Source organism: Acomys russatus, chromosome 30, assembly GCF_903995435.1.
Source record: "Acomys russatus chromosome 30, mAcoRus1.1, whole genome shotgun sequence".
Classification (NCBI taxonomy): Eukaryota; Metazoa; Chordata; class Mammalia; order Rodentia; family Muridae; genus Acomys; species Acomys russatus.
Genome location: NC_067166.1, coordinates 19,292,670 through 19,309,209, shown reverse-complemented (window position 1 = coordinate 19,309,209; position 16,540 = coordinate 19,292,670). Strand labels below are relative to the sequence as shown.

The 16,540-nt window shown below is 42.2% G+C and overlaps 1 protein-coding gene across 1 annotated transcript; it reads left to right on the top strand.

Moving 5' to 3' along the window:
- Positions 1-430: 430 nt before the first annotated feature.
- On the top strand, positions 431-13,069 carry Utp15 (UTP15 small subunit processome component). The gene is made up of 12 exons (XM_051172278.1): positions 431-658; positions 2,209-2,301; positions 2,385-2,569; positions 3,704-3,882; positions 4,736-4,861; positions 6,902-7,037; positions 8,468-8,552; positions 9,330-9,479; positions 10,321-10,422; positions 11,414-11,547; positions 11,712-11,770; positions 12,801-13,069. Exons 1-12 carry the CDS (start codon positions 569-571, stop codon positions 13,067-13,069), a joined length of 1,608 nt encoding a protein of 535 aa, XP_051028235.1. The 5' UTR covers positions 431-568.
- Positions 13,070-16,540: the final 3,471 nt, after the last annotated feature.

Here is a 16,540-nt window from a genome sequence, read left to right as displayed (position 1 = left end):
CATTTCTCCCTTTTATTCTGCTACTTTATTTCCTCTATTTTGGGTTTCTTTCCTACAGTTTAAACGTTTTGATATTTTATTTGATGTCTTATGTCAGAACATTATCTCTAATTTCATTGTAAACTAGTTCTATATTATTTCCTTTGTCAGGAAAACAGATGTTCTAGCCTTGCATGCTTTTCTGGTTCAACTGCTGGAAGTCAGTTATTTTTCAAGTCTTGCCAACTGGTCTGGAAAGTTCAAGAACATTCACGTGCAGCCTGTATGTACAGGTGGTGCAATATAGTACCCCAGATCTATGTTCTTCAGTGTCTCTTCTAGCATTTCCATGAAATAGATTATCGGTCAGTAGTCTACGAATAGTTTATTGGTCATTAATCTATGGAATTCCACACAGTCTTTTGAAAGAAAATGGAATGAAAATTATGCTTGTATGTCTAAGTTTATAAACACTTAGGTGCTTTAAAATTTTCTCCTTTTTCAGACATAAGGCAGAGTCACTGCTGTTCATTCTGACATCAAGTTCCAGATTATTGACCCTTGGACAACAGTGCAATTATATGGAAGCATGGCTGGTTATAAACCTGTAGCGATTCAAACATATCCTGTACTTGGCCAGAAAATCACCCAAGACACTCTGTACTGGAACAATTACAAGGTAAAGGATGAGAGGAAGTGACGGGAGAGGGAATTTGGACACTTCTTTATCCCTTTATGTCAGTTTCTCCTGCTCATGTTGGCAGGAGAACTAACACTTTGGGGTGGATAGTTTGTTATCTATTTTTTCCTGGAGTTTAGTTTCAAGGTCCACACCATTTAATATTTTAACCCTTAGATGCTTAACACAGAGCCTGTATGTAATGGCAAATGAAACTGTAAAACCTGAATCTTGTATGCAGGAAGAATTTATTGCTTTTTCTTACTCTGACATTAGTTTTTCTGTACCTTCTAATAATGCTTACAATGTTTTTGCTTTTGTTTTAATAATAGAAAACTAGAAAAAGTTGGGGATTAGGAGGTTTGTTGAAAATGAGATAGACTCGGACAATAAGAATATAAGAAGAAACTGAGCTTCACTCTCCAGTTAAAATGGATGCAGCTCATTTGGAGAGTGCTTGCCTGGCACACATGAGGCCCCGGGTTCAGTCATCAGCCTTGCACAAAACCTATCTGGTGGTGCATGCCTGTAATCCTGCACTTGAGAGGTGGAGGCAGGATGTTAAGTTCAGGGTTATCCTTAGTTCCCTGGGGAGTTTGAGGGGAATCTCAGCTACGTGAAATTAAGACACTTGGCTGCCTTTGCAGAGGACCTGGGTTCAGTTTCCAGCACCTGCGTTGGGCAGCTTACAACTGATTGCCTTTAACTCTAGTTCCGGAGGATCCAGTACCTTTTTCTGGCCTCAGCGGGCATTTCACACTTGTGCCAGTTGACACAAGCAGATACACACGCACACATAGCTACAAATAAAAAAGAGTTTTAAAAAGAGCACAACATAAAACCAAATAACAGGTTAGATACTGGTTTTTGTTGTTACATTGGCATAAATGAAAAAATCGAGGGAGAGAAGTGATAATAACTGTCAACAGTTCTGAAAAGCATATTGCTTTTGGCTGTATACTCATAGCTTGAAGCAAAACATAATTTTCAAGAACTTTCTAAGCCAGGTAAAAGTGTTATTGAAGTATCCAATGTAATAATTGGAATGCTTGAAAAAAATATGTCTGTTAGATGTGGATTAGGTCAGTAAATTATGATGTATCTTCATAAAAATGGATGGTAAATTTATTGCTTATATGCAACAATTGCTAAGGTGGGTTCGTTCCTGGAAAAAAGATGTAGACCTGTTTATATGATCTGATCATCTTTTTCTTAACTTAGAATCATATTTAAATGTCTGTTCGCACAGGCTTAGCTCTTCTTTTTCTTGTTAGGATTCAGAATAAAACCTGCAGCTGAAGGGCAGCTTTCCAGATGTGCTTACTTTCTGTGTTGTCAGCAGGCATAGTCCAGGGGATGGGCAGTGTGGGCAGTGGGCTGTTTTTTTGCTTCACCCTTTCTCTTCCCCTTTTCTCTTTCCCCTCATATTTCTATGTAAATACAGTGTACTAACAAGCACTAAGGACAAAGAAACGCTCTGTAGGAAATGGGGTAATGCTTGATTGTGGCTCACCTTTTTAACTCTGACAATACTCTTGTTTTTCCTTAAGACCCCTGTTCAGATTAAGGAATTTGGCGCCGTGTCCAAAGTGCACTTTTCTCCTCAGCCTCCATATAATTACGCGGTCACAGCTTCCTCGAGAGTAAGTACAATGGTAAACGTCTTTGCTCTTGTTTCAGGGTTTACTGCTAGCCACTTAGTGAAATACTGGTTTTTATCTTACAGATCCACATTTATGGCCGCTACTCTCAAGAACCTATAAAAACCTTTTCCCGGTTTAAAGACACAGCATACTGCGCTACTTTTCGACAGGATGGTCAGTTGCTGGTCGCCGGCAGTGAAGATGGTGTTGTCCAACTTTTTGATATAAGCGGGAGGGCTCCCCTCAGGCAGTTTGACGGCCACACAAAGTAAGGGCCATTTGATGTGTTTTTGTTTTAATCTGTTGTTTGCCTGTTGAGAGCTCTGTCTCTGCTTTTTACAGACGCATACCACCTGTGTGATTACACCTGGGTGGGCTTTATTTCCTGTTGTTCTCAGAACAAAGAGCTTAACCTGACTTCCACCGTCCAGTTCATAGAGCTTGTGTGTGATGCTTTGGACAGTGTCCGGGTGTCTAGGCGAGGTTCGGTGGGATGTGACCCCCCTGGTCTCCAGGCAGCCTTACAGGTCTAGTGATGGCTCTTCAGGCCTGGATACCTCAGATCCTCTCAAATTGAGGTCATACTGGCTTTCTTTTCTTTGATTTTTGTGGTATTTGACCCGGATCGATTCAGTTTGCTAACTTATGTTTCAGGGTTACAAAAGCTATTGCTGAAATCTGCTACTGATTTAAAATATGAAGTTTTTTTTTTTCTTTTCTTTCTTTCTTTCTTTTGATTGCAAACTGTCAAGATGTTTGCACCTATCGCTGAAACACTCAAAACAGCAACTCTTTGAGATTGTGCTGTGTGCTCTTTGTTGTGTTCTTCTAAAAGTACCTTTGCAGAGCTGGAGAGATGCTCAGTGCTGAAGAGGAAGACAGCATTGAGAACTTAATGTCATTAATTAGTAGCATTTTAGAAAATATAAGGCTTTACTTAATATTCTTCCTAACCCAATAGTGACTTTTCAGATTGGCTTAAGGACGAACCCCTATTTTAAAGGTTTTTCCTTCTTTCTTTCTTTCTTTCTTTCTTTCTTTCTTTCTTTCTTTTTTTTCCCATAAACATTCTGTTTTCTGATGTTGAGTATTTATTTACTTACTGTGTGTGTGTGTGTGTGTGTTTGAATGTGTACATCCGTGCATGCATGCGGAGGGAGGTCAGAGGACAACACTCAGGAGTTGGTTCTCTCCTTTCACCATGGAGGTCACGGAGATGAAGCTCAGGCCATCAGGCTCGGCAGCAAGTGCCGTTGCCCAGTGAGCCAGCTTCCCGGCCTGAGCTAGACGAGTTTGGTTTTTGCTTTTTTAAATCTAGGATCCTAGGAACAGTTTATGTTAGAAGATGTGAGCAGTAGAGTTTTTCCCTTGGTTTGTAATCTGTTGACTTTTGATCTTTCAGAGCAGTCCATTCAGTAGATTTTACAGCTGACAAATATCACGTGGTCTCTGGAGCTGATGATTATACAGTTAAACTATGGGATATCCCAAACTCCAAAGAAATTCTGACATTCAAAGAACATTCTGATTACGTGAGGTGTGGCTGGGCTAGCAAACTGAACCCAGACCTTTTCGTCACAGGTTGGTGATCTCTTTCCAAACTCCATCTACAGATTCTTTTGGGGTGCAGGGATTTAAATGTTTGTTAATTGAGCTGGGGGTAGAGGTCAATGGTAGAGCACTCAACTAATATATATGAGAACCTCTTCTCATCATGGCTTTGATTAAAGTCAGTTAATTTTTTACTTTTTTGTCTCATAATAGTGGGGTTTGCTGTCCTCTAAGTGTGTTTGGTACTATCTTGAGACTGTCTTGAAAGTATCATAGACGCCAGGTTGCAGTGGGCCCATGGTACCCTGGTTGTCAGAGAGCGAGCACAGCAGCCACTGCACTGTAGGTGCAGCTCAGTTTGTGTGGGTGTTTGTACAGATTCTCAGGTGATGGCATGGTGACTGAGTCTGAAGGTCCGATCCAGTTAGATTCTGTGCAGTATTATATGGTGCTTCAGAAACAGTGGTAGCAGAAGGCGTGGATGCACTGACTTGATGAATTGTGTGCATTTTCAAAAAACCTCATGTAATGTTTTTCTCTGTTTAATCTTTTTTTTTTTTTTTTTTTTAATGCTATACAGAGCTTATTAGATGAGCCTGGGGGGAGAAGGAAAGGAGGAAAGAGGGTACCCCAGAGAGGGGAGAGAGGGGGGAGGGGAAGAGGGGGAGAGAGAGGGGGGAGAGGGAAAGGGAGAGAGGGGGAGAGGGAGGGGGAGGGAGAGAGAGGGGGGAGAGGGAGAGAGGGGGGGAGGGGGAGGGCAAGAGAGGGAGAGAGGGGGGAGAGGGAGAGGAGAGAGTCTCTGTTTAATCTTAATGTGTGGATAGACAAACTTCTTATTGTTTTAAAGAGCAAAATTTGCATAATACAAACATTGACATTTCAGGGTCATATGATCATACTGTGAAGATGTTTGATGCCCGGACAAATAAGAGTGTTCTCTGTGTGGAGCACGGGCAGCCCGTGGAGAGCGTCCTGCTCTTCCCCTCGGGCGGGCTTCTGGTGTCGTCAGGTACTGCTTTTCAAAATGGTTTTCACCCCCACTGTTGCTGTCAAATTCATTAGATTTTTCCCATCAGTTGCCATTTGTAAACTATCGGTGTTCACCTGAATCACGTGTCTGAGTTTTTGCTCAGCTGCTAAGTAGGGTGGGTCAGTAGTTGTCCTTTGCTGTAGGTGACCTGCACTGACCCTGTGCTGTTGTGTGCATGTCATCTCGAGTGCCTAGACAGACCTTCCAGGAAGTTAGCGCTCTATTTTACGATGAAGTAAATAAATTAAAGCATCGACTAGTTTGTTCAAGGCAACGTGGTGAGTGGCAGGCCTAAAGTCCCAGACTGTGAGAATGTAATAGATGGTGTGTGTTCCATCTGATTCTAGAAGTCTCCTCTGTACCCGTCTGTTCCTCTAGCTGAGCAATCTGGGTAGCTGGGGCAGCCTTCTCAGGTTTGGAGTCATGCTGGTCTCCTTTCCTGAGACTTTTTTTTTCTTCCCCCACCCCCTTTGGTTTTTTTGACAGAGTTTGTCTGTGTAACAGCCTTGCTGTCCTGTACTTGCTTTGTAGACCGGGCTGGCCTTGAACTCGGCCTCCCCATGTATTGGGATTACAGGTGTGTGCTACTGTGCTTGGCTCCTGTGACTCTTAAGTTCCTGTCCAGCAAATAGCACACATGCTGGAGAGGATGTAATGCAGAGTTAAATAGTCCCCGATGAATTTCCATCAAAGTGGAGTCAGAGGTTTGGCTGTGTTTACTAAAACGAATTTTTATACTCATAATGGAAGAAGTAATTTGGCCTTTTCATTTGCCGATAAAGCAAAACCGTGTTGATGTCTGAATATATTTACCTGGCACTTTATAGCCTTACATATTTCTTTCTTTTTTTTTTTTTTTCTTTAAATCTTTTATATATTTGCTGGTACCTGTTTTTTTCATGTCATTGTTGGACATAACTCTTGTTTTGAGAAGTGGAAATGAAACCAAATTGGGTGAGGAGGATGGAAATGTGTACACTGATCTGTCCTCTGCCATCAGCTATTTGTGTGGCCTTGGGCAGCCCCTTAACCCTCCTGTGCCGGGACAAGGCGGTGGCGGCGGAGGAGGAGGAGATGAACGATTGTCAACCGATCCTTCTCAGAAGCACCACGTTCAAATGGGAGGGTGGGCATTGTGAGCCGAGCGTCGGCCTGGGGGCCTCAAACAGGACAGCTCAGGACTCATTTGCCCACACACTCCTATTAGGCTTTGGCTTGGTGGGGTTTTGAAAACAGTTGTAACTTACTTTATGTGTATAGGTGGTTTACCTGCATGTGTGTCTGTGCACCACACTATTCAGTGCCCTCAGAGGCCAGAAGAGGGTGTCAGATCCCCTGGAACTGGTTTTATGGGATGGTTGTGAGTTCCCATGTGGTGCTGGGAACTGACTCCACTTCCTGTGCAGGAGCAGCAAGTGCTCTTAGCCGCTGAGCCGTCTCTCCAGCTCCTAAGAATACATTCTTTGAATCATAGGATTAAATTACCTATTAAGGATCTTTCTGATTTCTAGAGTAAAATTACTGGGAAGTCTTTAAGTTTTACAGGGGTTCATAAAATTTATAGGAAACAGTATCTACATTATTGATTTCCATAGCTGTATACTATTTAATTTTTTTATTAATTTGTGTGTGTGTGCGCGCACACACGTGCATATGTACATGGGTGGAGTTCAAAGGGCAACTTTGAGGAGTCAGCAGTTTCCTGCCATGTGGGGCCCAGGCCTTCAGGCTTGCTGGGAAGTGCCTTTCAGCATTTCTTTGAGAAAGTTTATCATTGTCTTCTTAAAATATTTTCAGACCCCCATTTGTTTTGCTGTACCTAAAATAAGTAACTTAGTCATGTTAACGTAGGTGAGTGGGGACCACTTAGGCAGGGGTGGGTGGGGCCAGAGTGTGAGCTGGCTCTGGAAGCCTTGGTTAGTGCCCACCCCAGGGAGCTCCAGAGACAGGTGCGCCTCAGAGCCTCGTCATCTGAGCAGATAGGCAGAATATCAAACTGATGGCCCTTTCTTCCCACAGGAGGCCGATATGTTAAAGTCTGGGACATGTTAAAAGGAGGACAGTTGCTTGTGTCTTTGAAAAATCATCACAAGACGGTGACGTGCTTGTGTCTGAGCAGCTCTGGACAGAGGTTACTCTCCGGATCTCTGGATAGGTAGGAGTCTAGTCTTCTTGTTTGTTAGAGGTAGCTTTTACTGCTTGAGAAATTGAGTTATTTTAGCAATATTTGTGATGAAAGATATCCTAATTGTTCTAATAGAGGTAAAAATCTATTGACTTAAATAGTTTGACTTTTTATTTTATTTTATTTTGAGACAGGATAGCCTTGTCTGTTCTGGACTTGTTTTGTAGGCCAGGCTGACCTTGAACTCACAGAGATCTGTCTGCCTCTTGCCTCCTTGAGTACTGGGATTACAGGCGTGCACCCCCATGTCCGGAGTGTTGGACCTTTTATTTATATACAACTATTTATTTTTCCCCAGAAATAATTTATCTATTGTTTTAGCTTATACACGTAAACACTGAGCTTTTAAAATAGTCTATTTCCTGTAGTTTCTTTTAAAGTCATTTTATGTATACATAAATGTTTTGAAATTTTTATTCTGAAGATATATTTCATTCTAGGTTACATTGTTGATAATTTATAACCTCAGCCAAGAGTACTGGCCCATGCATTTAATCCTAGCACTTGAGAGGCAAAGGCAGATGGAGTGCTGTGAGTTCAAGGCCAGCTTGATCTGCAGAGAGTTCCAAGACAGCTAGGGCTGGTACGCAGAGAAACCCTGTCTCAAAAAACAAAAAACAGCCGGGCGTGGTGGCCGCCTTTAATCCCAGCAGTCAGAAGGATCTCTGTGAGTTCGAGGCCAGCCTGGTCTACAAAGGGAGTCCAGGACAGCCTAGGCTACACAGAGAGACCCTGTCTCAAAAAACAAACAAACAAACAAACAAACAAAAACCCCTTAAACATTAGCCAAGTGCAGTGGCATATGCCTATAATTCCAGCACTCTGGGAGACAGAGGCAGGTGGATCTCTGTGACTTCAAGGATAGCCAAGGCTACACAGAGAAACCCTGCCTCCAAAGTACCAAAAAAACTAAACCTAAAAATTGCTTTTAGTAACACATTTCATGTAATCCAGTGTCTATCATAAAAGTAAGGTTTATGATATATGAATTGTCATTTCAGCATGTAATCAATTTACTTAGTAATATGCTAGAAATGAATTTTGTCTCTAAAATGTACACTATAATATTTTTATAGACGTCTCTGTAGTTTTCTATAGCTACATGGCAAGAGTTCAGTAGCCACATATAGCCAATACTGACAAGGTGTAGGACTTACTTGGTTCATGGTCTGACTTTTAATTTCTTTTATAAATGTGTAGTCAATCTCCATTCAAACCTGGTTAGTTCTAAAGCAGTTTTTCAAGGACCTCAGTGATGAAATACTTTGAAATTAATATTATTTCAGTGTTTTTTTCTGGACTGTGTAAAATTTAATCTTCATATAGTTTGCTAAAAATAGAAACTTTGTATTTTACACAAGTTTCTGAGGTCACCTGACAGCTTTCTTTCTTGCCACCAGAAAAGTTAAAGTCTACAGCACCACTTCCTACAAAGTCGTCCATAGCCTTGACTATGCAGCGTCAATCTTAAGTCTGGCACTTTCTGTAAGTAATTTCAGTTCTTTTCAAGTTATTACAAACCTTCGCTATGAAGTAAAAGCAAAATGGTCTCTTTTAGGGTTTATCTTTGGATTTAAATAAGGCACATTAGCTTTGGAGTCACGGCAGTTGCTAGGATGTGACATGTCCCATAACTTCTTGGATTCATTCCTGGTGGCACTGACTGCTGTAATGCTACCCTTGGCTTCCTGAGACAAGCTCAAGGGCGGCATGGAGCTTGAGAACCACAGATTGGCTTCAGAAAAGGTGGAGGGCAGGAGCACAGAGTGAGGACTGTGCTTTCTGGAACAGTCACTGTCAGGGTTTCAGAAGGAGCCACATTTGAGCAAGATGATATTTGGATATGTTATATGGAAATCTCAACCCCGAGACGAAAACTAAAGAGAAGCCATTGGGGGAGCCAGCTTACAAAAGCCGTGCCATTGTATAGTCCTCTTCATATTCAGAACACATAGAAAATCACACTGAAACTTGATAAGCTGCCATTAGCATCTTAGCATGCTCTGCCGACATCAGCGTTATCACCATGCACACTTCTCTGGCAGTGCTATCCAGGGATAAGGAGGTCAGGCCAGAATGTGGTACCCTGGAGGAAAAGTGATTTTGCAGTAGCGTTTTGGATAGATCATTGTTAGGAGTGTCTGTATTGACTGGAGCTATGGGTAATAAGGTAAATAGCGGACATGATGTAAATGCTGTTTTGAGCTAAAGGTCCTGTAAAATGTTGGCTTAAAATGGGCTGATTTTTTCTCTTTACCTTAGCATGAAAATGAGACGATAGTTGTAGGAATGACCAATGGAATACTGAGTGTTAAACACCGGAAATCTGAAGCGAAGAAGGAATCCCTTACAAGGAAAAGGAGGCCTGCGTATCGAACCTTTATTAAAGGAAAATTTTACATGAAGCAACGGGTGATTATGTGGTGTTTTTTTTTTTTTTTTTATTGTTTTTAAAATGTGATATTTTTTAGAAGGGTCATTTCTACCTATTCCTGGAATTTACTGCAAAGTATGATTCATATAATACATATATTTATTTTGCTTGTTGCTCCCCCCATCAAAGTTGGTTCCAGATGGCTAGATGTAGTACATCATTGAAGAGTAGTGGGGAATAGGGACATGAAATAATGTCCTGCTTTCCCATCTTCAGAATAGTTTCTGTCACCCACTGTCTGATTTGGTTCTATAATGCAGCAAGCCTGCAATGTCTCCCTGGTGTCACAGGGCCTGAGTTGTAAAGTTTCATTGGCCCAGGATCCATCAGTGTGAAGATGACATCTGAGTCTCCCTGGTTTGTTTCCCCTTCTCTTTAGATGCAGTCAAACTTGTCTGTCTTTTCTTTCTTTCTTTTTTTTTTTTAATTTATTTATTCGAGATAGGATTTCTCTGTGTAGCCTTGGCTGTCCTGGACTCACTTTGTAGATCGGGCTGCCTCGAACTCACAGTGATCCACCTGCCTCTGCCTCCTGAGTGCTGGGATTAAAAGTGTGCCACCACGCCTGGCCATCGTGTTTCTTTTCTTTTCTTTTTTAGTAAATTTTCTCAGAGTAGAGCCACTTGCATATATATAAGTTAAAATCCTAAGTATATAAGAGCACATTAACATGGCAAAGTGTATCAATTGGCTTATAAACAGAGGAGCATTATTTGTTGTGTAGTGTAAAAGCATCCTGACTTTAAACTGTATCGCTTTATTATGAAAACATATTTTTTAATGGTACCATATAGATACTAATTTTGCTTTTTCATTCAGGATGACATCATGATCAACAGGCCAGCAAGGAAACACCTAGAATGGTATGACAGGGATCTGAAGAGTTTTCGAATCTCAAAGGCACTTGACAGAGTCCTTGAGGTGAGTGAGAAACTCTTTTCACTTAGTTTTTAAATTTTGTTTGTATGTGTGTGTGGCAGATTGCATGTATTCTGTCTTAGTTTGCTTTCTGTTGCTGTGTAAAGATCATGACCAAGGCAACTTGGAGGAGAAAAGGATTTTAGCTTACAACTAATATCAAGAGTTAATACTTTTATTATTTATTTATATTTAATTATATAATTGTTATATAATGTAGACTTTATACCTATTATATGTAGTTACAGTTTGTAATCCATCATGAAGTTGGAAGCCAGAGCAGGAATTCAAGGCAGAAACCTGGAAGCAGGAAATGAAGTAGAAACCATGAAGGGGTGCAGCTTACTGGCTTGCTCCCCAAGGCTTGCTCAGCCTGCTTTCTTGTACAACCCAGAACAACCTGACAGGGTAGCACCACCCACAGTGAGCTGGCCCCTACATCCAGGACATGTGCATAGACTTGTCCACAGGCCAGTATAACGGAGGCAGTTTTCAACTGAAGTTCACTCTTCGCACATGACCTTGGCTTGTGACAAGGTGATAAAAGTCTGTGCAAGACAGATCTGTTCCTGAACTGGGTGCTTACCTGGTAACTGTATTGGCCTGCCAGTGGGCCCCCAGGATCCTTTTGTCTTTGCTTCCCCGTACTGGGAGTATGAGTGTATGCTGCCATGCCTAACTAGTGTGGAGCATTGAAACATAATTGTTGTAGTCTTTGGTGTTGCAGCTCTTGCCTCCTCCTAGCACTTGGGAGGCTGAGGCAGACAGATCACAAGTTTGAAGTCAGTGAGCTACACAGTGAAGTTCAAGGCCAGCTAAGGCTGCAAGTGAGACCCTATCAGAAAAGGCACAGGACATATAGGGACCCATTTTAGTGATGGGTTTATGATTTACTGTGACTTGGGTTGTGAAGATAAGCTTAGTGGTTTATTGCAGGATAGTGAGGTTTTTCTTGTCTGTCCTTTTACCTATGCTGACTCTGAACATTTTCTAGCCCAAGTGTGTAATAAAGACACCAGAGGTTACGGTTTCCATCATAAAGGAACTAAATCGGAGAGGCGTCCTTGCCAATGCTCTTGCAGGTCGGGATGAGAAGGAGATCACGCGGGTTCTTAACTTTTTGATCAGGTATGTGTCACTTGGACTTTGTGGCTTATGTCCTCTGCCTGATTACCCACTGAGAGACACCTGTTCTAGTTTGCACTGTTTAGAGTACTGGTGGGGCAATTAATGTTTGTTTTAGGGATTTTTTTTTCTTCTTTTTTTCATTAAACAAAAATTTTTCTTTGTAGGAATCTGTCTCAGCCACGATTTGCCCCGGTTTTGATCAATGCTGCTGAAATAATCATCGGTAAGTAGTTGTAAATCCTGAACATTCCAGTGTACGTGCAAAAGTTGAGGCATTGAGCCTGGAGAGGTCAGTGGTAGAACATTTATCCAGCTCGTCCAAGATCCTGCGTTTGAGCCTCAACACTTAAAAAAAAAGTTAAAGAACCTCAAACAGAAAGCCTAGAGGTGCAGGTGCAATAAAAATGCAGTAAAGTGTTATAGTGGCAGCTTTGAATTGATTAGACTAGAATAATTAGAATTTAAGAGTGGCTCCCCCCTCCCCCATAAACATCTCTATTGATGATATCGCCTCTGCTCTTCTGACCGATTTCCATTGAGTTTTGCACATCCCTTGGGACAGGTCTCTGCTGAGTTTGTGTGGAGGCCTTTTGCTTGAAGTCTCTGCTTATTACACAGAGGGAATCTGAGGGTCAGGCTTTCTGGACTTCACTTGGTCCTGCCTGCTGTTTACTGGTGCACCGTAGGCCTTTTCCTGAGGCACGTCGATCTCTTCCTGCAGCCTGTACTTACTTTGTTTCGGACTCCCCAGATGTCAGCTTCTGTTGGCTCCTTGCCCACTCTCCATCTGTTGTTCTGAGGCGGGTTCTCTGCTTGAACCTCAGTTTGCCATTGAGCTCAGCTGGCAGCCAGCAAGACCCCAGAAGTCTTCCCGTCCCTTCCCTCCCAGGGCTGGGATTATAGTTGTATGCCGGGTGTTGCATTGATTTTTCTTTTCTTTTTTTTTTTTAAGTGTGCTGGGAATCAAATTCAGACCCAGCTTCTTGCAGAGCAAGCATGTTACCACAGCCGCCTCCCCAGCCCCAGCCATTTAAGGATTAACATGAAAATAAGACCTCAACCCTGTGTTTTGTGTAATTATTTCTTTTCAGAATGCATTTAATCAGATGTATTATTATGGTTCTTATAAATCACAAATTAAGTATTAAAACTACTGGTATTCAGTGTCTTTATATTAATATCATACTTTTTCTTAATACTGATTTCACTTACAGAAAATGTTTTTAGTTAGTGTATTTTCTGTCTCTTTTTAGATATATATCTACCTGTGATTGGCCAGTCATCAATAGTTGATAAAAAGTTTATAGTACTTCAAGGACTCATAGAAAAAGAGATTGATTACCAAAGAGAACTCCTAGAAACCTTGGGGATGATGGACATGCTGTTTGCTACCCTGACAAGGAATGGCAGCACCTCCGTGTCAGAGCACGAGCCCGCTGAAGCCCTAGAGGAGACAGCCACCGCGTCAGCCCAGGGACAGGGAGCTGCTAGCGGGAGTTTTCCCGACTCTATTAACTACTGAGAAGAGAGCATCTTCATTACATTCAAAAAGATAGTTCACAGAAGCTCTATGGAAGAGACTGGATTAATTAGAACTGAGAATTAAGTACCTGTTTCAAACCGTGGTTTTCCGTGTATTGATTTGATGTATTTTGTGGCGTCTTCAGCTAGAAGATCTTGTACTGGTCACAGTATGTGTCGACCGTGGATGAGTCCTCAGTGCTGTGGGGCCTGGCGTGGCCCTGAGGAGAGCGTTCCCAGTGGAGTCCTGCCAAGTGAACAGAACCTGGCTTTTGTTTTGTTTTCTGCTTACTCCCAGTCTGAAAAATGCAAGAACCAACAGCAACAACAAAACTCCCTCCACTATGCTCAGTGCCGCTGGGAACATCCCGTCCCTCTTGCTGGCTCCTTTGAATCCTTGACTCATGTTCTCCCCAGCCAGCTGTGGGGCTGTCTCCCAGGTGTGGCAGATCGCTGAACAGTGCCTCTGGAAGCATATTTGGGGTGTGCTGAGTCTGTGTTGTTACTTAAAAATTGTGCTCCCCACCAGTGTTTTCTTTAGCCTCACCTGTCCAGAGAGAGCTGGCTGAACAGGATCTCTCCTCCTCTCAGTCTGCTGCCTGTCTTCCACTTCCACCCTGTTTCCAGTCCTTTCCTGTGCAGTAGTGGCCTTTCAGCCTGTGTGTGTGTTTGGCGTGTATCTTGTATGTGTGGCCCTGTATATTGGTTCTCTTATCTGTACTTAACCTTCATTTTGTGGGTCAGAACCTCTAACAAGAGCAGTTTGCTTTAAAAATTTGTGTTTTTGAAAATTGATTGTAAATCGTATTTTTTTATAAAGAGATTCTTCGTGGCGTTGTGAGGTGTGTCAATCCCTAATGGACGGTCAGTGGCCTGGGCCAGCACACTCAGTGACCCCACCCAGGTTAATGTGTCTGGTGACGGCATCTTGAGCTGAAGGAATCCTTGGGGGAAGATTGTGTAATGAATGTGTGCCTCACAATCTCAGCTCTGTAAGTTTAGGTTTCCTTAGAGCAGCTCTGGCATGGACACGTGCTCCGCAGTAGGGGGAAGTACCCTCAGTGAGCTCCAGCACCTCAGCGGTACGGCGGCTTGTGGGTTTGTGGAGTCAGATGAGAGCCTGTGCTTTAGGTTGAGAAGGTTGACTTACATAGAGCGACTTAAGTCGATCTTCCTAGGGATGCAGAGAGTTTGCACCAGCAGTCATGATGCTACTGGAAGCTGCAGCTGCAGCTCCTGGGCACCTTGGAGCATTGCTTGGCCATCATGTCATTTAATTCTCATCACAGCTATCCAAAGGGTCAAATCACCTCCCAGGCTTGAGTTCTTTATCATTGCTGCGCTGGGCTGGGCTGCGAGGGCCCTAACTTCTCACTCCTTTGACAGATTTGGGAGTGCTGCAGCTCCTGTGGAAAATTTATGGAAATCACAAACCCTTAAAAGAGTTAGGAAGCATATCCCACAGTCCTCAATACAGTTATGCTCAGGAGTTGGGTTTTGTTTTGTTTCTTTGAGACCGGGTTTCTCTGTGTAGCCATGGCTGTCATGGAACTCTGTAGACCAGGCTGGCCTCAAACCGCCTGCCTCTGCCTCCCTGAGTTCTGGGATTAAAGGTGTGTACCACCACACCCAGGAGTTCTTTTTATATCCACTGAAACTTGCTACGTGAAGTGTTTTAACATAATGACATATTTAAATATGTAATGTTGCCATCAGAGTCAAATACCTATCCAATTTTTAGACTTTTGGTTTTTAGTTGGGAAGTATTTTATATTTTACCATTGATGCAAAAAATAATGAAATGTTGCTGAGAACTTTTATGTTTAATTTATTATGCTAATTCAGATCTCAACATATGGGAAGGTTTGCTTGTTTCAAGTCAAATTTCTTAAATGCCTGTGCTATTAAATTGCTGAAGGAATTGATGTCAAGTGGGACCATTGGAAACTCCATCGATTGAACCAAAATGAATCCTGCCAAACGTTAATTAAAGTCTACCTTAAACGTGATTATTAAAATGAAGTAGTTTTCTCGGTGGGATACTTCCAAGTTAAAAAAACTTTTACCATTTGAGTCTAAACTATCTGGTCTTCAACCCCATCAGAGACTTGAGAAAGAATATGTCCCACTGGAAACCACAGTATCCAGCTGTCTCTTCTGTAGTCTTGGTGTTTAAAACTATCCTCCTTCAAAAGTAAAATACGGTTCATTCTGATACAACTCTGGCATTCCAGATCTCATTATATATTTTGTTTCCCAAGTAACTTTTTTCTTATTATCTTGACTTCCATTCCTCTTTGCAGACTTGGGTTAGCGTATATTATGTTGCCTTGTTGGGTCTTTATTATCCATCAACACTGGCATAGATCTAAAGGCATCAAATTGTAAATATTGACTTTTCTACTGGGCTAATAAAATGATAGCACGTGAGTTAAAAAAAAAAAAAAAAACTTTTACAAGTTTGAATGTGTCTTAACTTTAACCAGTAACCATGGTTAGTTTTATCCTTGAGCAAAGTGCCCCTGAGAAGCTGGAGACCATTTGTTGCCAGGCAGTGTTACGTATCTATCCCTTTGGCCACAGTTGCCTGGGCTGGAAGTGGAATACTTGACTCAGGCTATGTCTACAAATCTGGATTCACAGTGAAACTGTTCATCTAGGGCAGCGCTTCTCGGCCTGTGGTTCATGACCCCTTTGACAAACCTCTATCTCCAAAAACAAATACATTATAATTCATAACAGTAGCAAAATTAGTTATGAAGTAGCAACAAAAATAATTTTATGATGGGGGGGATCACTACAACATGAGGAACTGTAGTGAATGGTCAGGGTTAGGAAGGTTGAGAACCGCGGCTCTAGGGAGATGGGGGAGGCTGGGATGCTGTGTTTGGGGTCTTCAGCAGTGGAAGCTGGTGCCCAGAATGCATCCTAATAGGCAGAGAAAACACAGCCAGTGAAGGTCCTGCCTCACCAGATAGAGACATTGTCTTAGTTCCTGCTGACTTTCTCTCCACAGTATCTTTTTTTTCTCTCCATTAATTTATTCGCTTTATATCCTCATTGCAGGGCCACCTCCTCTCCTCCCAGTACCCTCCTCCTTCACATGAAATTCTTATGGCTCTCTCTCTTCTACAAACACACACACACACACACACACACACAAACTACACATTATTTAGGTGAATGTGAGTGGATTTAAAAACCAAAGCCTTCCTGATCTTGAGACATTCAAATTCAGAGGTTATAGAAATGAACAAAATAGAGCTAGATGTGGTGGTGCACTCCTTTAATCCCAGCGCTTAGGAGGCAGAGGCAGGCGGATCGCTGTGAGTTCGAGGCCAGCCTGGTCTACAAAGTCCAGGATGGCCAAGGCTACACAGAGAAACCCTGTCTCGAAAAACACAAACAAAACAAAACAAGCAAACAAACAAATGAAGACAGTAGTCAACAGTCTTTATTCTTCAACTAACAT

What these genes read in the sequence shown, in the direction of transcription:
- Utp15 (XM_051172278.1), top strand. Translation starts at nt 569, where the DNA reads ATGGCTGGTTATAAACCTGTAGCGATTCAAACATATCCTGTACTTGGC. An exon ending in CGGTCACAGCTTCCTCGAGA is followed by an intron (nt 2,302 to 2,384) that starts GTAAGTACAATG and finishes TTTATCTTACAG; the next exon opens with ATCCACATTTATGGCCGCTA. An exon ending in CAGTTTGACGGCCACACAAA is followed by an intron (nt 2,570 to 3,703) that starts GTAAGGGCCATT and finishes TTGATCTTTCAG; the next exon opens with AGCAGTCCATTCAGTAGATT.